The sequence below is a fragment of the Phocoena phocoena genome, chromosome 12 (assembly GCF_963924675.1).
Source record: "Phocoena phocoena chromosome 12, mPhoPho1.1, whole genome shotgun sequence".
In the NCBI taxonomy this organism is placed as follows: domain Eukaryota; kingdom Metazoa; phylum Chordata; class Mammalia; order Artiodactyla; family Phocoenidae; genus Phocoena; species Phocoena phocoena.
In genome coordinates, this window is record NC_089230.1 from 5,269,160 (window position 1) to 5,295,475 (window position 26,316).

Here is a 26,316-nt window from a genome sequence, read left to right on the forward strand (position 1 = left end):
ACATGCAAATTCCTAATCTTCTCAGTTTTGGATTCCTCATTTGTAAAAATGGGCATACTAATGCTGCCCTGTGATAATCTATGTGGAGATGGTTTACAGACTGCAAAGGCCTATGCAATCTGCAAATTGTTGCCATTAGTTCCTAGGAGACAAGAACCATTGTGTGGTGCACCAAAGCACTAGGAATTATTAGAAGCACCTCATAAACACATTTTTATGATAATGATGTTGATACCGAAAGCTAGTGCTTTTTCCAGAAGCTCTAGCTTTTTTTTGTTAATAAAAAATTATTGGTAGGCAGTTTTCTAAGATCCTGTCCCAAGGTGCCATAATTATCACAAATATTATAATATGATGCCAGAATATTGATTTTAATGAGGATGCCACCAAAATAAAGCAGATCCCTATTATAAAAAGAAACCAAGAAATGCGAAAACGTATACTGAAATTGTTCTCTAAGCCAACACAAAGGAGTCTTCTGGAAGACGTGTGACATAGCGCAGCAGGAGTCAACGTAAGAGCATTTGCCAGTACAATACACAACGTCAACAGGTTAAATTAAAACAAATAACATGCCTAAAAGACAACTGATAGCATTTAACAAGGTTCTTCAAAATATTACGCATAGGGGCCACTTCTCTACCATGATAAAGTCGTGGAAAATGAGAGCCCTTACTGTGCTCCATGGACAGAGAAATTAAATTCTGTTTAAAAATTGGAACAAGGATGCTTTCTTAATAGTGTTCTGAAAACTCTGCTTAATGCAATGAGACGTGAAAAAACGAAGAGGTATGATAAAGGGAAGAGAGAAAAGATCATTATTCGCACTTAACAAAATGGAAAACCAGAATATGCAGAGGAACCAGCAAAATAATCATGTTTAATAAAATGATTCAAAAAATGCTATATCTGAAATAAACGCACCAAAATTAATAGCCTTGCTAATGATCAGCAGCCACCAGCCAACATAATAAACGTATAGGTCCTCATTATAATATTAACTCCTTCCTCACGAGAAGCTCTTGGGATTCAACCTATCGAGGCAGATGTTGTTGCTATAAAGAACATTTAAAGAAAATCTTTAAAAACATAATAAAAGACAAAATGACAGATACATGTCTGTCTATCTATCTATCTATCTATATATATTCTTGAATGAGAAGACGAAATATTGTCTCAGGAAAATTAAGAGGTTTATATAATCTTACTAGGAAAAGGAAGAAGAGAAGATTAGTTCTATCAGACAATTAAAAACAGAGAGAGAGAGCAATTGAAATAGTTTGGTAGTGGTCAAAAAATAGCAATTTAAATCAGAGGAACTAAGGAATCAGAACCAACCCCCTACATAAAGGTGAATTCTACATCTTATGTAACTCTTCCTTCCACCACTTCTAACCCTCTCTCTCCTGGATAACTAGGGTAGTCCCCTAGCTGGTCTCTGCTTCTGCCCTGACCCTCTTACCCATACCCACACAGCAGCCGGAGCACTCCCTTTAACACATTTCAGACTTTTTCACTCTTGTGTTCAAAGACCCTCCAACGGCTGCCCCATCTATGGTGGGTTGAATTGCGTCTCCCCAGAAGGTACCTGTGCATGTGGAAATAGGATCTTTGCAGATGTAATCAAGTTAAGGATCTGGATACGAGACCATCCTGGATTTCAGGTGGGCCCTAAATCCAATGACCACTGTCCTCAGAAGAGACAGACAAGGAACAGACGCTGAGAGACACACGGAGGGGAGGCCACACGAGGACGGAGGCAGAGATTGGAGGGATGGGTCTACAAGCCAAGGGACACCAAGGATTGCCCACAAGCACCAGAGCTGGGAGAGGCCTGGGACAGATTCTCCCTCAGCGCCTCCAGAACGAACCAGCGTGACTGACACTTTGACTTCAGGCTCTTGGCCTCCACACCTGGGAGAGGATCCATTTCTGTTGTTTTTGGCTACCAAGTCGTGGCCATTTGTCACAACTTCCCTAGGAAATGAATCCACCATCTCACTCAGGGTCACTGTCAACACCCACACAGGCTGCTCTATCGGAACTGCCAACCTCCTGGCCTTGGAGCCACTTCCCGTCACTTCCGCTCAGCTGCGCCAGCTGCCCTGGCCTCTGCGACTATACTGGACATGCCATCTCCTCAGCACCTTCACGCTTGCTTTCCGTCAACTGGAGCACGGTCCCCTCCCACATCCATCAGCCCTTCCCATCTCTGTCACGTTTCCACCTGATTATAAATTGCACCTCACCCGCCCCGGCTGGGATGCTCTATTCCTCTTCTTTGCCTTATTTTTCTTTATAAAATTTACAACCATCTGAGAGATTACATAGTTTATTTATTTGTTTGTTGTCTCCTCCAACTAAAACTGCTCAGAGATTTTGGCTGAGCTGTTCACTGTTGTACCGCCAGCACCCAGAACAGTGTCTGTAGTGTGTGTTTGTTGAATGAATGCAAACAGACCAAATTATGAGTAGGAATTTAATGTATGGTAAAGCAAGCATTACAAAACAGTGGGGGAGGATTAACTGATATCTGATTTTCAAATATAGCACATTAGAGAAAAATTAATTTAGATATACATCTTATCTTGTGTACTGAAAGAAAATTATAGTCAAATATGTTTAAAAATTCATAGAAAAATTAGCAGAATGTAGAACAGTACACGAGTCTCTGGAGGATAATAACTTTTTTTTTTTTTTTTTGCGGTACACAGGCCTCTCACCGCTGTGGCTTCTCCCATCGCGGAGCACAGGCTCCGGACGCGCAGGCTCAGCGGCCATGACTCACGGGCCCAGCTGCTCCACGGCATGTGGGATCTTCCCGGACTCGGGCACGAACCCGTGTCCCCTGCACCGGCAGGGGGACTCTCAACCACTGCGCCACCAGGGAAGCCCCAAGGATAATAACTTTTAAAGAACTGAAGCAATCGAGGAAGCCACAAAGCTAATAGCGATAGATTCAACTAACTAAGAATTAAAACTTTCGTACAATCATGCCTCCTGAGCTCCACTAAGAATCAGGACCTGTTGTTACTGGAGATCATTCCCAGGTGATCAAGTTGCTCCCAAGTCCCAGGTCTCTCCTTCCTGGGGTGACCTTTGGCCTGACCTCTTGCCTTTGTGTTTGCTCCTTGGCTGGAAGCTGTCTTCCTGCCCAGACCTCCTTTGGGCCTGGAGGACCATGTCAGGTGCCTCGATGCAAACATGGGAGCGGCCGCTGCTCGTCAGCCATGTCCTGAGCATGGAAGGTGACTGGGTTTGGGTCACCCGCCTACCTGCTGGGACAGCCTGGCAGTATCTTGGGACACCCAGCCTGGCCAGGCTGCTTTCCCCAGCACCTAGACCTCAGCCTCTTCTGCCTCTTACCTGGGCTATTTTTTCCTGAGCCTGACTGAGCTATGGTAACAAGGCCGCTTGTGCAGCATTTAAAAGCTGCAGTGAGGCAAAACCCCATCTCAGGGGAGAGGCGTTATTTTAACTGGATGTTGCCCTGGACGTAGGGTCCTTCACATTCCCCGCTTGATGAGGGGTTTAAGTCCAGGCTAACCATTAACTTCTCAGCGTGACAGGTTCTTTCTTTTGTGCTGCATAAACCCCGTTCTGAAACGTCATGGAGAACCTGCTTTAGAAAGCCTGTGGTTTGCATAATTAACGAGTCGATTAGAAAACGGAGACATTAAGAGAACAATAGACGCCAGGAAGAGCGAGGCTGAAGGTCTCTGCTGCTCTGTTTCGTGCTTTAAAGACCTCAGCGGAGAGCAGGCCGGATCCGGCTCCAGTGCGGGATGTCGCTGGACCATCTCCCTTCCTGAACAGACCGCTGGCTTTGGGTGGGGACGAGGGCGCCGGGAGGGGAGCATCCCCCAGCGGGGGAGGAGGTGCTGCACCGCTGCCCAGGGGCTGATTCCAGAGCAGCCTTGCTCGCTCTGTCCTCCTTGGATCAATTCGACTGTCGTCGCCGCTGAACTGAGGATCCCTGGGAGCCCTGGAGCAGCTCACGTGTTTCTGGAGAGCGGGGAGCCGGCCTCACTTGCGACGCCCCTCCGCGCCCACCCCTGTGCAAGCCAGGAGCCTGGACTAAGTGCTGAGACCACAGCTCCAGGCTCGCTTAACAACTGCTTTGTCTATTAATTGCACGAAACAACATATAACAATAGGTCAGTCTGTTGAGAATTTTTTAGGGTGGAATTGTAAAGTTCTCCTTCAATGGGGCTATTTGTGCCTTTTTTCCTCAAGTCAGAAGCAATTTCAGGGTCTTTTTTTCCTGCCCCTCGCCCCCTTCATCAGTTTTATTTCTCCTTCAGGCACATCTCTCTGGTCATTAGTGAGGTTTGGATTCTTTTGCGACCAACAAAGAATTCTTTCCAAAGCAGCCTCCTAAAACATCAGATGTCAGTCTTAGGATCAGAAATATTACATGATGAGCGAGATTTTTAAAAATTTGCATTTTAACGTTGCTAATGGCAACACTGAATTTGCTGCCAGTGACTCAATGCACGGTGGAGGGGCAGAAGCGAGCGAACTGGGGGCAGGGGAGCTGCTGGCGCTCTGCTCTCCCCTCTCATTCTGCACCCTTCCCGTCCTCCTGGGCCCCTCCTTGGCCCACCGCACCTCCATCTCCATCCCGGGTTACCACCGGCTCCAGGCACAGTTAGGTTCTTCTGCTGCCTCAGCTCCGCGCAGCCTGTCCTGTGCCCGCAGGGCCATTTCCGTTTCCATTTCAGCAGCAGACCAATTAGGAAATAGGTTTATCTGACAGTAGAATTCCAGGCTTAGGAAGGCACCTGGTGAGGGAAGATAATTCTGTGCTGCTTAATCTCCTCTAATATTTTCTGGCCCTGATAACATGCATTGTATTTATAAACAGAGAATGCAGTTGAAAGTAATGGGCCAGGAGATGGAGAACATCAATTCCAGGTCTGAGCTTACTGCTGTCTTTGTGTGACCTTAAACGAAGTGTGAAAACTCCTTGGGCCTCGGTTTCCTCTCCTGTAAAGTAAGAGGCTGTGGATAGACAATATCCAATTCCCCTTCTACTCCTACAATCCTCTAGATTTTACATAGACGACATTTGTTCTGGAACTTTAAAATGCTTTTGGTTTCCAACCAGTTTGATTTTATTACTAGAATTCTATTCCTTAGAAATATCACAAACGCTCACCTATTTTTCACACTCACATCGAGAAATAGATGATCTAGTTAACAATCTCTAAGCCAAAATTTACGAGCAGAAAGATAGTGGTCACAGAGTTTACACAGGCGGCTTATCTATGTGATGTTTCCAGCTGCATATAAGAAAAATAGTGTTTTGGTGGCTCCCTATCCTTCTCTCGTGCCTTTAATTTATAAGAAGTCAATCTGATCTTCTTCTAAGTGATCCTCATGTTTTAGATTCTCTGATTTTTGAAACACTTGGTGCTAAAGAAGTTACATAGCCTCTAGTCTACCAGTTTTTACTAACAAAGTAAACCCATGGGAGAAAGACAAAGATTGGAACTTTGGATAAAGTGTGGATGTGGTCCACTTACAGGAAGTGAGTTATGAAGTTCTGGAAGAACCAGAGGCACAAACATGGCCACTGAAGTCACTGGTACCAAGTGGTGACCCTCCAGAGGAGGGTCCTCATGGCACCGGTCAAGGATTCAAAGCCTTGCCCCCTTCTCTTTCCCTGTGCCTGCTGTGTGTGTCCTGGCACTGTGTGCGTGGTTGGCTTTGTGGGAAGAGCCTTGGGGTAGTGGGGTCAGAGAAATGGTCCAGTCTCGGCACAGATCAGCTGGCTTTAACGACCATTCCACACACATCAGCGTCACAGGAGAACTGGGCGAGAATTGTTATGAGGAAAGCCACACATCTCATCTCATCTCATCTCATCTATAGCAGCTCACCTATGAAAGGGACCACAGGCAGTCATAAAACTTGCCCACATTTATGTTTATCTGCTGTCAATGTTTGTTTATATAGACTTCAAAATGGACCTCTGCTCCTCTGAAAAAAAGGCCCTCATTTCCTCTGTGCTCTCAAACCTGTCTTAGAGATGTAGGCTCTTATCCTGGCTCTGCTCTAACTAGCGGCTCCTTTGCGCTCGTTTCCCTGTGAAGAGTGGAGGGGGTGTGGCTCACATGCCCCAGGGCCCCCGGGACGGCGCGAAGCCTCCAGAAGCCTGGAGCCAGGTTCCTACTGCTGGGCTTCGGGCTGTTATCTTGAGGGCAGATAAATGACCTGAGCAGAATACAAGGGACTCCGCTCAGGCCAACTCTCGCACCCTTAACCTTCCTCCATGGAGTGGCAGCAGGATGGAGGTCCGGCCAGCGCACCGAGCCAGCGCGACCGTGGCCCCCAGACTGGGCCCAGGCTCACTGCCCATTCCTGTTCCTTCCGTCCCCACCAGGCCCCACATGTCCCTGTCCTGGCACCACATCTTTATTTCTTCAGGACTATGAATATCTCATATCTCTTTATTTGCTATCTCCTGTATTTTGAGGACTTGAAGGGATAATCATTTTTACGAAATTACTAATGATAAAATGCTAGCACGTAAAATTCCTCCAGGTTGTTTCCAAGTTTTTAAACAGTGGCGAGCTGCACCTTCCTCCGCTGTACAGACGCCCTCTGAGTAAAATGTGTGCTGTGAGGCCACAGTCCGCAGGTGGATGACGTCCACCTGTGTCTCCCTCCCTGACGCGCGAGCCCCTGGCTCACACGTGCAGAGGCCAGCTCAACACAGCAGCAGGCAGCCACTCCCGAAAGAGAACCCTTGCTTCGCTCTCACAGAGCCTCTCCCATCCTCTCCAACTCCGAACGCTCACGCCTGTAGCCTCCAAGTGCGCCGGCCCCGTGCTTTTCCCCAGTGGTGGTGTTTCTGCCCAGGCCTTTGCCGTGACGTTCCTCCGCCTAGCACGGTTCCACGCAGGCTCTTCGTGCTGTCCCTGTCCTCACTCAGCGTTCACCTCCAGCGTCACCTCCCAGGAAGAGTTTCACCCTCCCCTGGTCACTTCTACGCTCTTCATTCTCCGTGTGACGGTCCCGACTTGTCTCCTTGTAATTGTCTCTCTCCAGCCTCGAGACCAAATGCCAGGGAGGTAGGGCCTCGCCTTGTTCCGAGACAGATGCCTGGCATGTGGTCAATACAAACTCGTGGAACATTCAATAATGTACCGAATGTATACTAATAACGGTAGGAGAGGACTTGTACGATCGAGGCCTTCACCAGGACGACAGGTCACTTGTCTCTGAGCTTTGGTTCTTCATCTGTAGCGTGGGACGCTGCCTGACTCATGGGCTTATTGTGAGGCAGGCGAGGAAACACACTTGGTGGTTTGGAGAAGTATCCCTCATGACCATAACAGTTATGAGGTTTTCCTATGAACAGACATGGCGCTTAGCTGTATTATACCAAGGACATGCCTTGTCTCATTAAACCTTCATCAATTAATCATCATAGTAATAGTCAATATGACTATTATTATTATTATAGTCAATATGACTATATTATTATTCCATTTAAAGAAGCACCAAGAAGCTAAGTAATTGACCCAAGGTCACTCAGGTAGTGAATTATAAAATTTCCCTACCTGGTCTCACCATCTCCTATAGTAATAGCTAACTATGGTTACAAACCTGCTTATTATTTTTCAATGGTTATGTCTCTGATGTCCTCACAGTCTGAGTGCTATGGAATTCATGCCAACAATGAGCTGTCGTTTGTATTCTGAACCCGTATATCTAGGGAGGTCCCAAAGACGGCGTATAGAAGGGGCCAGTAATGGGATTATTCACACGTAGCCCTGCTGTTGCTGACCTCATGAACTATGTAGCCAATGAAGCAGAAGGCTAAGGAGGGAAGTTAATAAAATCTAAGAGGGTAGCCAAGAAATTTGTTAAAACTGAAGACACGTAGCAAACGAATGTTTCTTCTACGTAGGCTCCCAAAGGTTCTGACTAAATATTGGTGAATCCATTTAGGATCCACTGAAGTCCCAAATCATGGTGACCCACAAAGTCATGGATGCTTTCTCAATAGAATATAGAATATGCAACAACCCTAAAAGTGCAGAGCTAAAGTTTTGGAAGTTACAATAAAAGCTTTATTATTCCAGTTCTTTTTCCAAATCTGTGATTTTTTTTTGTGGTACGCGGGCCTCTCACTGTTGTGGCCTCTCCCGCTGCGGAGCACAGGCTCCGGACGCGCAGGCTCAGCGGCCATGGCTCACGGGCCCCTCCCCTCCGCGGCATGTGGGATCTTCCCGGACCAAGGCACGAACCCGTGTCCCCTGCGTCGGCAGGCGGACTCTCAACCACTGCGCCACCAGGGAAGCCCTGTGATTTTTAAAAGTGGTAAAATGCAGTGCTTCCTCCCAGCTACATGGAGAGGAGCCGAAGCGGCTGTGTACCGGGTCCCTCGGCACCTCAGCTGCAGAGCAGTTTATAGCCAAGCACTGTTACAGGCTGTCTCATTACTAGGCAACCAGTGTCAAAAAGTCTCTCATTTTCCAAAGGCTATGATGCAAATTCAATCTTACGGCACATTTTGGTGAAGGCACTGAGTGGGCAGCCCGTTGTCTTACTGTCTCTTTATTCTTATTTATCAGAATTTCGTGTTGCTTCATAAGCTGTCATTTAACTGTGCACAACGGACAGATTTATTGTAAGTGGGCGAAAACGGGGTAACCGTAGGTTCCAGGGATGGACAATGCAGTGATTAGAAAATATGTCTATCACCTTGTGGCTGCTTGGAAGATCGCCACCAGTTATTCAAAGGAAGGGTGGCCCCAGATGTTGCCTTCTGGGGGGCTTGACAGCGACATTCCCTGTGGTCGAAACCACACATGGGGAAGGAAGGAGAGTGTCATCTGACCAGCGTTTGTACGGATGACTCGCCTCAGACCAGCCAGCTGGCGTCACTTCCCGTTCGAGAAGAACAAAAGAGGTTGGATGGTGGTTTGGGCACAAAAGACTCTCTTCAATTTAAACAACAGTCTTTTCTGACTGGGACTGCAGTGTGCACCGAGGAGGCAGCCCCCCGTGCCGGGGCCCCGCTAGCCTGGGCGAGCTCGCGCGGCACAGAAACGTCTGCGGCCAGGACCGCGGGAGCCGGCTGGCTGTTAGGCCTGCGGGCCTCCGCACACGGACAGCGCCTGGCCCTACAGAATCCAATAATCTGTTCAAATCATGCACGTGAACAGGTCACTGCACGCTCTGGAGGATAAGAGGGCCAGTTCCATTTCTGGCCTCTGGGGATCCTTCTTCTAAAGGGCTCATGCCCATCACCAAAATTAATTTGCGACCTTTTTAGTCATAAACACAGCTGAAGATTTCTAGTAGTAGTATGAGCTTCTCAGCTCCTTTAGCCCCAAACGAATTGAATAAATATAACAAATGAATATAACAATGTCTAAGTGGGTAATGGGTACATCTAAGAAAATGGATAATTTCTATATTTGAAGAATTGTTAATGTTTTCGGATCTTTTGAAACTACTAGTCATGTCACTTACATACTGCTGGATTTTAATGAGAAATTTGAGTTTGAGGATGACTTCCATTCTACAGGCAAGATTATAATGACCCTGGGTCCGATGTCTAGGCCACAAGACAGCATCAATTTTCAGAAAGGAAGTGTCCGGAGAAAATTATTTTCTTTCATAAACATGTTTCGTTTTCTATTACGGCTAAGAAAACACTAAAAGCAGAAAATTCAAGTGACTTCCTAGGTACTGGTCTCTTTGAGAACAAGCCAGATTCTCAGTTTTGTTTTAAAGTGGCAGAGGGCCATGCCCTTTCTCCAGAAACGAATACATGCTCTGCTTATTCAAGACTATTAGAAAATCTAATCGTTGTAAGATGTCAAATAGATTTTTGGATTAGATTCGGACTTCTGTTGGAAATTGGGAATTCTGGGGCTTCACAGGACAGGGGATCAGTGATTACTGCCGCAGCATGTCGCTCACATGAGCCGTTAGATGACTTACATTAAGGAAGGTACTTTGCTGCTCGGAATAGTGTGTTTACATCGTGAGTGAATATTTCTATTAATGGTAAATATTAGAATAATTGAGGGATGTGGTAGCAAAAACCTTTTTTTTTGTTCCCCCACAAAGTATCTGCAGTAAGAAAACAAAACACTGGCTATTATGAAAGGGTGCTGAGTAAAGGCGACACAATCAGCTTTTCATGAAGGGTGTCATCCAGCTGTGAACCACAAGGGACTCTATGAACAATAGCGATTACCAATGCGCGCTCTGACCCTCAGCGACAGCTGAATGAGAAATAAAAGGGAATATTTTTCTCGGGGGGCACATGACTATGACAGTCTCCTCACCCCATCCCTGCAGGGTTCAAAAACCTCTCTGCCTGGCACTGCATGTGTCTGTCTTGCCATCATCTCATTGCCCTTTGCCAAGCGGTGGGAAGTGTTGAAGACACTGGCGGCCATTCTGTGCGTGTGTGTGTGTGTGTGTGTGTGTGTGTTTTGGGGAGTAGAGGTAGCGTCTCTTGGAGATGGTTCTCAGAAGAGGAAAAATGGCCTTGGCTCTACCAGGATGTCTGCTGTTGCTGGAAGGAGAGACGATGGGCCCTTAAACACTAAAATGTGTTTCCACCTTTTGCCAACGTTACAGAATCTTACCTTTAAAAGGACTCTGGTTTTAACATGTAAAAAAACACCCAATTTCTTAGGGAAAAAGTAAGGAAGAATTTTTCTTGAATCTGATTGGGGGCAGGGGCCTCCGTGGGAAAGGTGATAAATGCTTGCTTGTTTACTGAGGAGCTGGGACATGGCTGGTGGCCAGGGAACTGCAGTGGTGCAGTTGCAGCTGCCTGTTGATGTTTGTTAAAGACCATTCATTACTGTGGGGACCCTAACAGGAGTGACTGCCGCCTTAACCTGAGGCTCAGTGAGGACTCTCCAGAAGTAGTGTTTTGAGAGTTAAGAGTGCTCATGGGGCCTGATCAAACTGTTGCCACAGGAATGCTCAGTGTCACTTGAAGCAGATTTCTGGTTTAGCACTACACTAGGGCAGCTCGAATTGCACAATATATACGACAGAATGTCCATAATGACAATAATTTAGCAACTTGGTTTTACTGAAATCACCGTAATTCCTAGCAATAAACAATGCTATGTTATTAGGTGAATCTTCCAGATGAAAGTCATTTCTTGGTTCAAGTAAGGCTACCAGAATATTATATTCTTGGTGCATATTAACTCAGCCCCTTAATGATTCCCCTTCATTCTACTGCATTTTAATTTGGGCCCTTGGCCATTATCAAAGAAACAGCCATTTGAAAAGGACCACTGCATCTGCTTTACAAATATTGCTGTGGACATTGCCCTTTACTGTGTGAAAACTTGCTAGAGGGCTTCCCTAGGGCTTCCCTGGTGGCGCAGTGGTTGAGAATCTGCCTGCCGATGCAGGGGACATGGGTTCGTGCCCCGGTCTGGGAAGATCCCACATGCCGCGGAGCGGCTGGGCCCGTGAGCCATGGCCTCTGAGCCTGCGCATCCGGAGCCTGTGCTCTGCAATGGGAGAGGCCACAAAAATAACTTGCTAGAGAACTTTCATTTAGAATTCAACCTTAGGAAAAGTTTTGTTCTCTTAAAGCACAGTATAATTTCTACTTTCCTACCTTCTCATGATAATGTTTTAATGGACCATCTTACTCTATTATTATTATTTTTTAGCTGTTTGTTTTTGGTGCTAAGTTTCTATTTTTTAATTTTATTGTCTGTTTTTGCTTAAAGCTGTTTCAAATCCTTTGTAGAAAAAAATATGTGTAAACACTGAGTATTTTTATGTAAGTAATGGCTTCTAACTTTGCTTAATAATTCAAAAATATTTATTGAGTAGCTTCTGGGGATAAGCAAAATCCAACACTGAGAAGTCCAAGCCCTTGTTCTCACGATGCTGGCATTTTAGTTGGCTGAATCTTACAATTAGCAAGCAAACAGCTATATAAATATTCTATACGTTTGTATTATAAGTACTATTGAATATATATTTCAGATGCCTCTAAATAGGAAGAAAATAAAACACAGCACGGGGGAGTGTGTTGGAGCCAAGCTGTAGGTCTGGATCACTGTTTTAGGTAGGGTGGTCAAAGAACGCCTCTATGAGGAGGGGGTATTTGAACAGCAGTCTGAACAAAGAGGAAAAAGGAACCATGTATAGAATCAGCACAAGAGTGTTCCAGGCAGAGGGAGGAGCAAGTGCAAATGTCCTGAGGCAGGTGCAAACTTGGTGTGTTTGAAGAACAGTAAAACGTCTGGTGGGAGTGGAGGATGTTGAATAGTGAATATTGACTAAGATGAGGAGATGCAGGAGATAAGGGCCAGAAGGTGTTATGTCTTGTCTGCAGTGAGAAGGACAAATTTATTCTAAATGCAGTGGGATGTCCTTGAGGATTTTAAGCAAGGGAGTGACAAAATCTCATTTAACGTTGAGAAAGAGACCCTGGCTACCGAATAGAGAATGGACTGTAGTGGGAACAGAGGGACATCTTAGAAGCTGTTGCAGCAATGCAGGTGAGAGGTTATGGGGAAGGACTGAGAAGGAACCAGATTTAGCAAGAGAAAAGGGTAGAGCACTGATTTGTTACTGTAGAATGTGGATGTAGGAGGTAAAGGAAATGAAGGCTGCAGGATGACTCTACAATTCTTGGTAAGTGGGTGGATGGTGGACCTTTTACTTAGATGGGGACAGAAGATGTCCAGGGCCAAGTCAAGAGTTGTTTTGAATACGTTCAGTGAAATGCCTACTGGACATCCAAGAGCAGCTGTTGATTAGGAAGCTGGACATAGGAGTTAGAAGCTCAGAGTAGAGGCTGGAGCAGGGTCAAGTATGGGCGTCAATGTATAGACGGTGTGGACTGCTGTGAGACTGAATGAGGTCACCGAGGAAATGAACACTGAGAAAGAATAGAAAGGGACTGAGGGTAGCATTCTCTTAACTCTCTGATTCGTTCCGTTTTCCTTAAACAACTATATTAACATGTGGTTATCCAAACCTGTATAGAGATGCCTGGTCCTGGTAGACTGATTATTTTTTGAATGAACAAAGTCATATTTAGCTAGAGTCCTTCCAGATTAATATTAAATGCAGCCAGTCTGACAATCTGCTACATTAAGTTTAGCTTTAGGCTATAACTATAATTCAGATAGAATTATATATTTCTGAAACAGCAATAGTTTACAGTATAGAATTGATTTAAGTTAAACAGTTGCTCCCAAAGTAGACTTTAAAAGATAAAGCCGTAATAATCTACTACTGAACATATGCGGGACATCCTCAGGTAAAACTTATTGCTATAATCTCTTAGTTTTGAATTAATTATAAATTGGTGAAATGTTTGAAATTAATATTATTTGTTGGAGAGTTTAGTCTGGGAAATAGAAACTGACAAAGATCAGACTTTTCAAGATGATAATAGAAAATGGCAGAAAGAAGGGAAGTCTTGCCCACCTCCGTCACTCACACAGAGGGCAATTAGCTTCTTTGCAGCTGGGTTACTAAAAAAGGGAAAAATGACAGAATTTATTTTCCTCTGTTAAAACCTCCACAATTTTTTAATAGCTCCGCAATTTCTCAGTGGCTAAAATACTTTTGTTTGCCAACTTTAAACTCTCAAGTTCTGGCACCATCAGTGTTTGAAAAACACTTTGATCTTAGCACTGTTCACTTTTACTATCCCAAAAGATTAGATCAAAATGAAGAATTAGTTTGGCTACTGAATGAGTCGGTATCTTTACAGGATAGATGTATTGAGAACCAAAGCAGTATTTCATGTTGTCTTAAATTAGATACTTAAAGTCACGATAGTCTGTTGGACTTTTAATTTCCAGGGTTGGATTCAGCCTCATTGCTCTTGAACTGATCAAATGGGACCTTGTGGGATGAAATATAGTCAGTGCTGGGCATTCTTTTCTAAAAACATAACATAAACAGCAAGGAATTTCTTTTGTAAATGGAAGCACATGACAAAGGAAGGCAGGTTGTTCCTATGACAGAGGGGCTCTTAAATCATTTTTACAAGAGCAAGGCACTGCAGTGTATTTTCAGTGTCTAAAATGTGCACATTTTAAGTCCCCTTGGAGCAATATTACAGAATATTACAGAGAATACTAGATGATTCAAGGATAGATCCTTGATTAAGCTCATATGGAAACGTTCCATAAATCAGCTCAACTAAAACTAAATGTATCTGAAAAAATTAAGGAAGAGATCTAAGAAAGGAATTTTCCGTTCAGAAAAAAACAACTGACTGAAAATAATTTGAAAGCATGGTATTAAATGAACTGCCCTTTCTTGTTCTATAAAATGAAATGGAAAATATATTCCAGATCAGGACACTCTGACCTCATTTGACAATCACACATGACACCAAAAGCATTAATGTTTGTTAATCACTGAATGAACACACAGATGTGGACAAAAACATTACAGAAAAAAGTCTCAAGTATAGTCAAATTAGACACTACAAATGTAAGAATGCTTTGTTAAATACTCAGGTATTAATTAATGTTTGCTTTACTCTGTTTGACTACATTTCGTTTTTATACAGACTTTAGCCTTGAGCCTCATTCATGAGTCTTGAATGAGTGTGAGGTAGGTCCTATCACTTCAGTTACTAATTCTCAGCAGCTGGGCCTTGGCTGCCCAGATTAAATCTCTCTTTATTTTTTAAAATATTAACAATTAAGACAATTGTTTATCTTCTAAATTAGATATAACAAAATTTCAAACAAGTTAGCGTTTCAAGGTATGACTCAAATTTCCTTTTTCTCTTAAGATATTTTTTTGATGTGGATGATTTTTAAAGTCTTTATTGAATTTGTTATAATATTGCTTCTGCTTTACATTTTTTTGCTGTTTTGGCTGTGAGGCATGCGGGATCTTAGCTCCCCGACCAGGGATCGAACCCACACCCCCTGAATTGGAGGTGAAGTCTTTTCTTTTCTTTTCTTTTTTTTTTTTTTTTTTTTTTTGGCTGAGTTGGGTCTTCCTTGCGTGTAGGCTTTCTCTAGTTGAGGTAAGTGGGGGCTACTCTTCATTACGGTGTGCAGGCTTCTCATTTTGGTAGCTTCTCTTGTTGCGGAGCATGGGCTCTAGGCGCGAGGGCTTCAGTAGTTGCAGTGCGTGGGCTTCACTAGTTGCAGCACATGGGCTCAGTAGTTGTGGCTCATGGGCTCTAGAGCGCAGGTTCTGTAGTTGTGGCACATGGTGTTAGTTGCTCCATGGCATGTGGGATCATCCTGGACCAGGGATCGAACCCGTGTCCCGTGCATTGGCTGGTGGATTCTTAACCACTGTGCCACCAGGGAAGTCCCAAGGAAGGCAATGCCTTAGCCACTGGACCGCCAGGGAAGTCCCTCAAATTTTCTTGATCTCTAAGCGTCTGTAGCTATCTTAGGATGAACAGACACGACCAGGTCCAGAACTTGGAGGAGACCACTGGGGTGGGTTAGATGGTGCTTAGGAACCCAGGGAGGAAGAGCTGAGGTGGTGGCCCACCATCCCACCTGCCCCTATGATGTGTGCACATAGATTGCAACTATCTATTCAGCCTTACAGATGAAAAGACCTATTTCTCTGGACAAACACAGAAAGAGATTTGAGAGCTTGTTAAAAAAAAGATAGCAGCCCCAAAGTGGACTCATCTATGCTCAACCCCACATCAGCAAAACCAAGACCTAATACCTAACCAATTGCAGTTTCCACCTCTCGCAGGAATATAACCTTTAACCAGTCAATCTGAAATCACCTGGTCAGCACTAGTTAGGTAAGCTACCTGATAGACCCCTTCCATCCTCAATAGGAAGGTAACCTTGCCTGAAACAATCCACTGTTTGTTAGAAACTTCCTTTTCTCATCCCCTTCTGCCTATAAAAGCCTTTTGTTTCAGAAGCTCTGTACAGATTGTGTTGTTGTTTTCAGCTGCTAGATGGGATGCTGCCTTAGCTATAAATTATTGAGTAAAGCCAAGAAGATCTTTAAAATTTACACAGTTGAATTTTGTATTTTAACAGATTTGGTGGCAGAGGTGGGATGAGAAAGACTGTTGATGGCTTTGGGACAAAAGAAACTCAGGCATGGTAACTGTAAATCTTTTAGAGTTCTCTTTCTCGCCATTTCTGAGGGCCATGGTAAGTTCCTCTCGGTTCTGAGCTCCCGATATAATTGGGTTTCCAGTCCAGGGCAGGTCAGTTTGAGCTAGTAGCCAGTTCCACTCAGAACCCAAGTTCCTAGCCCTTGGTTCAATCCACAATTCGTCATTTGACTGGAAACCCCAGCTCTTGATTTAGCCCCCAGATTCGATGTTGGGAACTGCTGTTAGTCCAGTCTGCAGTTCCCTGTTGTGTTGAACCCCAGTCTGAAGTCCTCATTTGTTGAGATCTGCAGGTACAATCCTTTCTCTAGTCTCTAGTTCTATGGGAATTGCTGGTGGTGGGCACAGGACCTTCTCTTGGCCAGTCCACAGTAACAGCTCTTTGGTTACTGCTAGTGTGCTAAAGTACACATGAGGTAAAGGCTATTGCTGATGGCAATCTCAAAAGCCAAAAAACTGCAAAAAATTGGTGGGCACAGCTTAAGCACTTAAAAGCCATTAAAGCATTTACCACCTAACTCTAAGACTCTTATGTTAGGATAAGTTGGTCACAGAATGAGTTAGATTGACACTAGGTAACCAGCCGACCTCAAGAAAAGTTCCATGCAATGAAGTACTGTCAAACACTACACAATCCCCAACTCAGCAGAAGGTTGAGGTACCAGTTTGGCTCCAAGAGACACAAAGACTTAGCTGAAAAAGAATGGGGTCCTTAACTCCAGAGAGCCAAGTGTGCCACCTTCTGGCACACCTGCTTATCTTATGGCTAAGAACTATGGTCTTGGAAGCTTTAATATCCACAAAAATGGCAAAATCTTACTAAAAAACAACCTAGAATTACAATGGCCATTATGGGGAACATTTCCATTAGACAAGATGGTTCATTTAAAAGTGCACTTGAAAGCCAGGGTTCCCGAATTAAACAAACAGAATGGCATACCTATTTTCGTTGGTATGCAGAAGCTTTCAAAAGGCTTCTTCAAGATTCTAAAATCGCCTCACGGAAAAATTTGTTGCAAAAGGCGAATGAAAAATTAAAGGCTAATAAAACTTAAAGGAGCTACCTAAAACAAAAGACAATAAGAATGATACGACCCCTGCTGCTTCTCTCTATCCCCCTTTACCTGAGTACTCACATTCTCTGAATCCTCTGAACTGCCTTTCCACTCTAAAGAGACAATTATACAGTTCGCCTTTTAAAATAAAACCACCCGAGGTTGCAGGAGATCCTCCTCAGGTATTTCACTCCTTGGTCAAAGACTGAACTAAGGGCCATAGTTAAAGAGTTTCCTAAACCCAAGGAGGGTCCCTAAAAGCTTTCGGAAGGATTTAGAACCATTGTCCAGGGCTAGGACCCCAGGCTGCCAGTTCCTTATCAGCTTGTGCACAGGCTGGCAGAACACGGTGAAGTTCAAAATGAACACGGGCAGCAGAATGGTGTAACCCTTAGAGTGATACCCAAGATCCTCAGTCTTCAACATGGTCCCCTCATGGACCAGAAAAAGCTCACAAAATAGCAACTGATCTTTTAAAAGCCATCCCTAGAATCTTCCCTGCCTGCACTGATTGGTCTATTATTCAAACACACAAACAAAAGCAAGATGAATCTTGCAGACTTTAAAGCCCTTCCGGAAGCTCTCTTCCTACAGCATTTCAGGTTGTATACAACTTGCTCATATCTATTTACCTTTACTCGGAACAATCAATATACACCTGGACAGTTGTGCCTCAGGGGTTCACTGAGGCCCCTTCTTATTTCTTCCAAGTGCTCCACCAAGATGTAAGTGCCCTCCAGTTCCTGGGACATTGACCCTTTTACAATACGTAGATGATCTCTTGCTGTTCTCAGTTACCAAAGAGGCATCCATAAAAGATTCCATTTATTTGCTGCAACAGTTAGCTGAAAAAGGACATAAAGTCTCTAAGGAAAAATTACAATGATCTCTAGATGCTGTTCACTACCTAGGTCATAATCTAAGTAGTGAAGGTATCTAGCTATCTCCGAAAGGAATTAAACTGATCCAAGAATGTCCTAGGCCAACAACGAAGCAACAGCTTCACGGCTTCCTAAGCCTGGCTGGTTATTGTAGACTATAGCTTCCTAATTTTTCTCTACTGTCTTCCCCTGTCTAAGAACTTGTAAAATTTCAGTCCCTGCACCCCTTCCTTGGGAAGATAAACACGAGCAGGGCTTTATGGGACTAAAACAAGCATTGCAAGAACCACCTGCCCTCGGGCTACCTAAATCTTCAAAATCTTTCACCGTGTTTGTGCACGAGAGAGATAACCAAGCCCAGGCAATCTCACACAAGAACATGGTAAAAAGCATAAGCCTATTGCCTATTATAGCGGGCAGCTTGATTCAGTAGCTCGAGCCTACACCAGCTGCCTCAAGGCTATAGCTGCAGCTGCAAAGTTAGTGGAAGCCTCAGTGGATTTAACCCTAGGAAATGACATTTATTTACAAACTCCACATGCTGTCCAAAGTCTTCTTAATTCTGAATTGAGTCAACATTTCTCTGCAAACACATTTACCTCCCATGAGATCCTTCTGCTTCCATCACCTAATTTGCATCTTTAACGTTACAGTGTTCTTAATCTGTTACGTTACTAGCTCTGCCTGATGAAGATGAGCCCCATGACTGTGAGATAATAATGATTTACAAGATAACTCTGTTACTACTACTGGTCCAATCTTGTTTGTTGATAGGTCATACTGTAGAAATGAAAAAGGGTATTTCCATTTACTACCCACAATTCATACATTTGTACCTTCATGTTCTTAGGATTATCCAAATCAGATATGACCCCAATCACAAAAAGATCTCACCAGCAGCACCCATTTTTGTAAGGTATTTAGAACAACTGTCTATTTCAGGCTAGGAGGTTTATCTCCAGAATATGCTGAAAACCGAACGGACCCTGGCTTGAACAGGCAGAGGCAATGATCCCTGTGAATAAATCCATTAATAGTACCTCCTTCGTGGGAGTGGAGTTTGTGCCAGTTCGTCTCCGTGGTGGTTATCACTCTCTTTGGGCCTATGAAGGCCTAGACAGCTGGTGTATAACCAGACAATGCCTCTTAGGTTATCTAACTGTGCCCTTAACTGTTCACAATGAACTAAAGATACCTCACTGACCTACTCCCCTGAATTTACGTTGTTGATTTAGAAAGGACCTACTAGAAGGCACTCGTGATTCAGGATTTGCTTCCTTTGGCAGATCCCTACCTCCCTGGTAATGCAAATGAGAAAATGTGATCAAGGAACTTCTCCTTTATTCTTGAAAATATTGCAGAATCCATTGCTAAGACAATAGCTGCTCAACGAAAATCCTTAGACTCTCTGGACAAAGTTGTTCTTGATGGTAGGATAGCCCTTGTCTTTTAGCTGAGCAAGGAGTCTTTGTGTGGCCAACACCATCTGCTGCATCTGAGTTAATACTCCTGGGGAGGTTGAAACTCCGTTGCATGAGATCACTGAGCAATTCACCTGGCTGAAATGGATGACTCCTTTGAGGCAGGCTTCGCTTGACTTATTTGATTTGATTGATTTGGGTCTTGGGGACCATGGGTCTGGCGTGTGCTCCAGACACTGGGAATTACCCTGCTTATGGTCAGAGTAGTTTCTCTGGTGCACTGTATTCTCTCAAAGGCTTTTAATGCATGTTTGCAGCCACTAACCATCAAGGAAATGATCTCTCTAAGCCTGGGACACCAGAAAGGAATGAAGAGAATTACCAACTAGAATATTGCAAGCCTGAAGTCGTGAACTGTGAATACCACAGAGATTCAACAAAAACCATCCTGACCTGTGAGGTCAGGATCACACTGAGGATCAGTAAAATCTGTGAGAACTACAGGGCAGTAACTGGGAGTTTAGATTTTGATCACATCTCTCAGTTAGGCTGAGACTGATCAAAACGGAGGATTGTTAAAAAAGAAACAGGCCCCAAATGGAGTCACTTGTGCTAAGCCTCATGTCAGCAAACCAAGACTTAATACCTAACCTAACTGCAGTTTCTGCCCCTCCCAGGAATGTAACCTTTAATCAGTCAGTCTGGAATTGCCCGGTCAGCACTGGTGAGGGAATCTTCCTGATAGACTCCTTCCATCCCCCACAGGAAGGTGACCATGCCTGAAATAATCCACTTTTTGTTAGAAACCTTCTTTTCCTGTGCGCTTCTGCCTATAAAGGCTTTCATTTAGTACAGGTTTTCAGAGCTGCTTTCTAGCTAGATGGGACACTGTCCAATTTATAAATTGTTGACTAAAGCCAATAAGGTCTTTAAAATTTACTCAGTTGAATTTCATTTTTTAATAAGCTTAAAAGTATAATTTAAAAGAAAAACACCTAAGAAGTTAATTGTGGGTACATAACACAGCCTTGGGTATTACTGTGTAAGTCAAGCGCGTAGTCCACAAGAACACTCCCAAACTTTGACAGGTTTTTACTGAAAGCATATCTTTGTGCCAGGCACATGCTGATTCCCTTTCCCCGTGGAACTTAGGACCTCGCAGTGACTGTGTGTGGCAGTGTCAGCTATAGCCAGCTGTGGAGCTGAATGAGACTTGGGTGTTAGGGACATTTGTTTAGTAATAGGGCCTTGACTTCCAAACTCATGGTAGAACCAATGGCACCAACCACTAACACACTGTATAAACAACAGCTCCAGGACCACACCTCAGTACAGAGAAAAGTCAAGCTCGGGTCAGGACCATAGCTGGTTTTCCTGGGTTAATTCATTTATTCAAACAAATATTGGCCTGTTATGAAAAAATAACCCAAACACCCCACTTAATCAAGTTTGCATTGTATTGGTAGGGAAAGAGACAATTGTTTTCAGACTAGAATATCAGCAGGACAATGCCCATTTCAACTGTAATTTGCAATTCATGATCGAAGCCCATTAAATGTTAGTGCAGGGCTGACCTCATTTGAACACAAAAGAAGTAACTCCCTGTAACGTTTAGAGACATCATCTTCTGAATTCGCTTGTAGCCTGAGAACATTTCGTGCAATAAATGATACAACTCGGGAATCTGTTAAGTATTCTAAAGGTGCTGTGGCTTATCCATATTTAATTTTTCTACAGTTACTTTATTAACTGAATCCTCTGAGGCCAAAACATACTGGATGAGCAATTCTAACTTTCTTTATTCGTAAATGTTTGCTAAATCGTAGGAAAATTTGATACCACCACATCTCTGTTCTGTGTCTGGTGCTAAAAATACTGTCTCTGGTTTTTTATTAGAAGAGACCTTTCATATAACTGAAGAAAGATAATTGAGCCCTATAAATCAAGAGGAAAATGCTACAATGATTACAATCTACCAGTTACCAAGTGGTACTTTCCAAATGCATCTGAATTATACCGAGGAATGCATGGGGAAAAAAAGTTGCTCTGTTAAATAATTTGCATTGGTTACATATACAACACACAGTGACATTAATTAATAGAATACTTGTGCTGATATATCTGTTAGTGATTAGCTTTTAGTACAATTCATCAGATGGCACTAAAAATGCCGTAAGGAGAAGTAAGATGAAATTTTGACTCAGTAGCTCCCATAGGGCAGGAGAAAAGATCTGTGGCTGTGAGTGAACCTAATTTAATTTTCTGATTTTGATTCTACTTCTTTTGTTGCATGGATGAAAACAGCCACAGATTACAACTCAAAGAGAAGTCAAAATCTTTTTTAGAGTTTTGGCTAACATAATTGGTAAAAAAAAAAAAATCTCTTAAACTTGGGTAAACCAATTTGGCAATAACATTGTTATTCCCAAGTCAGAATCTGCTCTCACATCTCCCCTTTACTCCCTTTCCTGCCAGCTTTATTCACAAATGGTTATGAATGTCAGAAATTCCTGATGGGGGCTGAGCTTCACCTTAGGATCAAGGTTTTCTGCTCCTCTGTCCCCACCACCCCCATCTCTGGGTTTATGTGTTGTCTCTAACTTCTACCCACACATTTACCCTGCTTCCCCATTCCTGACTGGTGGCTGGAATCCAACCCCTCACCTCACTCTAATTAAAAACACATAAACACCCACCTTAACTCAGATTACTATGCCACCCAGACCAACTTTATGGTGGTTTCTAGCTCTTTTCCCAGATCTGGCCAGTTCTGGGGATGACCCGCGGACTGCCCTGACTTTCTAGCTGCTGGCTTGTCCCTCTTTGTGCCCTACCCAGCCCAACAGTCCCTCTTCCCATGTCATGTAAGGCTAGGAGCCACATGAGGAAGGTGCCTGGAGCCTCGGATACATCATCCCCATATGGTACTGGCCAAATGATCGTGGATAAACTGTACATTGTACACACACACGCATTTTGTTGTTGTTGTTGTTAAAAGTTGGAATGATGATAAAGTTAAAGACTTTTTCGTTTTGTATTCTAACCTATAATACTTTCTGGTTTCCTTCATGTGAAAATCTAGTAAAGGCTTGAGAAGATAAAGTGAGATTGTATCAAAAATATAACTGTCCAGTTGGATATTTTCTTGATTTCCCCCCAATAAGAACATATAAACTTAAATGAAACTATTAAATTTCAACACTAGCTCTGTCATCCTTTTTCTCTTTTGATTGAGTTAATGAAATATACATGGTACGTAAAATCTTTTCAATGACTAGAAAACATGCTTAAAAATATTAAACATCAATTTCCTATGTAATTTCCATTAAGAATTGAAGAAAGATTGGCAAATATATCAAAGACTTTCTAAGTTGCCTTTCACGAGCAATTAGAGAACATTAAAAAGTAATCTAACATTTTCTTCTGTAAAATTTCAAATAGATGTCATGAGAGCTCTTTCTGGAACACAAATACTTACATGAAAAAGGAACAACTGGAGAAGACCCAACTTATAGACTATGAAGAAAACTTGCGCTAGTACTAGTTTATCTAAGGGAAGTAACTTGCTCAAAGTCTCTCAACCGGTAGGGGCAGAGCTGGGATCTGGGAGCAGGACTGTTGGTTGGCACCCTGAGCCTTTTGCTCTGCACCTCCCAGGTGGCACCACCCACCAGGACTGCCCAGAAGGAGTTGTTGGATAAATGAACAAAGGGTTCTAGGCTGTACATCTAAAAAGCTCAGAACTTGAGAGTGCCTAAAATCATAAGAGGAGCAAAGATGAGAAAAAGAGGTGTTTAGGGTTATTAATCAGAATCAAACTGAGAACACAGACCAAAGAGGGCAGGTTAGGAGCAATATTACAGTGGCGGAATGGAGCCAGAGGGGGCAGCAGAATCACAGATGATCTACGGAGCACGTCACGGGACAGAGAAGCAATGGATTCTGTCAGAAAGGCAACCTGATGTGTATGACCCGGCCTCAATGGTCACCCCTAATCTCATCCTGCCTTTACTTATAGACCCCAAATTCAATTCCAAAAGTAGCATTGCATATTTAATTTATGGATTTTATGGAAGGCTTCACGAGGAGGGTGGTAGAGCGTTTGTAGCTCAAAGAGCCAAAGTTTTCCTAAATTTCTGAAAATATCTGTGCTCTTTAAAAAAATTTCCTCTTCCCATCACAGCTTCCTTTGCCCTTGAGCATCTCCCTTAACACACCTCCTCCCTCACCCAAATCCTTTTCTAGTGATTCCTCCTTGCAGGCAGCTCTCTCCAATCCTCATCAGTATCCTGCCTGCCAAACAAAAGCCTAGCAAAAGTCCTTAATTTAGCCAACTTGGAACCACCGCTGTCTCACAAGTGTGTGTGTTTATGTGTGTGGGTGGCTGCGAGTGTGTGTGTAAAACTGGGAGAGAGTGACGACCTTTGGGCTGTCTGCATTTCATCTCGTAATGGTAAGAAGGATAAAGAATTGATGGGAGAGACATTTAATTTTAGCAGTTAAAAGAAGCAAGGTGTCCAACTAGAGATTCTTGGCTATAATCCTGACAGAGATCATTCTTACACACATGATTCTGGGGAGATGTTAGTGATCAAACACTGAAGTATAGATCTTGGAGTCCTCTTGTAAAGGTAGTCCTTGAAACCAAGAGAGCAGGCGAGTGCCTTAAGAAGATTATAATAAAAGAGGAAGATTTATTCCAGCAGGCAGTAAGTATCTGTTGAATGCCAACAGAATGCACAGTTGTATACCAGTCAGACACTTAGAACATCTTGACAGAACTTCCTTTAGGTGAAGGCTAGAAGAATAACGATATCTTGCATCTCAACCATTATTTCATTTGGTTGTCACAGCAACCCAGATAGAAGATATTATTAGCCTCATTTTATAGATGAGGAAAATATTTTAAAAAATAATGCCTTATTTAAAGTAGTTTATCTAGATGATGAGATTTGGATCTGACATTAGAAAAGCTTTCTTTCAACTCTTTTAATAAACATGTATTTACCACATGCTATGTGCTCACCACTAGGCCAGTTGTTGGGGATACAGACACAAACCCAACCTCTTGATGACACATCAAAAGTGATGTTGAAGTATGAGATGAGTTAATTGACATATGAAGGACAAAGAAGAAAGATTGGTAGAAACACAGAAGAGACAATATTTTGGGGGGCCTTTTTACATGAGAGATTTTTTGCAAAGTCTACCTATTCTATAGCACTGAGAAAAACTAAGATTAAAGTCAGTTGAACTTGAAGAAGAGTTATTCAAAGTATGAGAATTGAGACTGTGAAAATCCTTGATGATGGGTGTTGAAGGTGTTTCCTCTTTGCTCCGAGTCCACCAGCAGTCGACTGGCTAATGTGCCCAGTGGTACACTGGGATGAAAAGGCTTCTTCAGACCAGAATGACAGCAGAAAAAATCCATGTCCAATCACTTCTCCCTTCATTATGCCAGCACTTTACAAAGATTTCCTCTCACATAAACTAGATCCAAATTCTGTTCTGCCCTGGTGTTTGAATTCTCCCCCCCAAATGTGATACTGTTGTAAGTGATAGAGCCAATCAAACTAGCACCAATAATTGTCTCCATGCAAGAGGTGAGTTTTGCATTCTGGAATCAATTGAATTTAGTTATTTACTCTTTTACCTAAAACTCACCTGTCGAAACATTTTCCTAAACGAACACCTATTTTTGTATGAAGTATACTGGAATAAAAGAGGACACAGTGGAGAGTCTGTTTCATTCAAAATACAATACATTCTTTTTCTTTGGCTGCGCCGCACGGCTTGTGGGATTTTAGTTCCCCAACCAGGGATCGAACCCTGGCCCTTGGCAGTGAGAGTGCGGGATGTTAACCACTGGGCCACCAGGGAATTCTCACAATACATTCTTAAATAGTAAGAATGTTAACATTTTGGTCATAAATTCAACTGTGGAATAAAATTAATTCTGATGTTAGTTTACACAGTTTTCTTTTTCAGTTAACCAGAAAGGAAATATAATACAATTGCAATCTTACATAAAAGGTTTGGTAAGGGGCTTCCCTGGTGGCGCAGTGGTTGAGAGTCCGCCTGCCGATGCAGGGGACATAGGTTCGTGCCCCAGTCCGGGAAGATCCCACATGCCGCAGAGCAGCTGGGCCCGTGAGCCATGGCCGCTGAGCCTGCATGTCCGGAGCCTGTGCTCCGCAATGGGAGAGGCCACAGCAGTGAGAGGCCCGCGTACCGCAAAAAAAAAAAAAAGAAAAAAAAAAGGTTTGGTAAGACCACCTTCCACAGCTGTGCCTAACACATCTCCTGTATTTAAGTGATCAGCGAAAGGCCCAAGGGATTTTAGCAGCATATAAAATGCACGTATTTTGTGGCAGGAATAAATAACACTCGAAACTATAAATAAAGCATCTTCTCATCGATGTCAAAGAGGACAATGGTAGCTGGCAACTACGGTCTTTTCCCAATGACTTGACTTAGAATACCACGCAAAACATGAAGGAATAACGTGTTAAATTAAATAGTGTGAGCAATTTTGTGCTAGAAGTTCTACAAATAAAGAGTTTTCAAGGGAAAATAGGTTATAAAGTGATTAATTTGTGACCTTACACTAATGTAATTTATGGCACTTCAATTTCTTTTCACAGGAACTATCTTTTGAGAACAGAAATGTGCCTTTAGAGACAGTAACCGGGATGACAAAGAGACCACTCCAACTTACTTTGTCTTAAAAGAACATTATTACTTTTTGAATAATGTTACTGTTGGCCTTACATTTATTCTCAACAAAAGTTGAGCATTTTTGTTTAGCTCAAGCAAAAGAAAAAAGGAACTAAAGCTAGATTTTTCTCCCTATTTCATAC

The 26,316-nt window shown here is 43.2% G+C and overlaps 1 protein-coding gene across 2 annotated transcripts in view; it reads right to left on the bottom strand.

Moving 5' to 3' along the window:
- PACRG (parkin coregulated) overlaps window positions 1–26,316 on the bottom strand; it is a 515,599-nt gene that overhangs the window by 45,360 nt on the left and 443,923 nt on the right. The window contains exons 8-9 of one of the 2 annotated variants that reach the window (XM_065888882.1): window positions 1,868–1,885; window positions 1,756–1,780 (exon numbers count right to left, since the gene is read on the bottom strand). The exons of the other annotated variant lie outside the window; for it this stretch is intronic. Coding sequence (XP_065744954.1) covers window positions 1,756–1,780; window positions 1,868–1,885 — 43 coding nt within the window. The remainder of the gene's footprint in view (window positions 1–1,755; window positions 1,781–1,867; window positions 1,886–26,316) is intronic. 2 annotated transcript variants of the gene reach the window in all.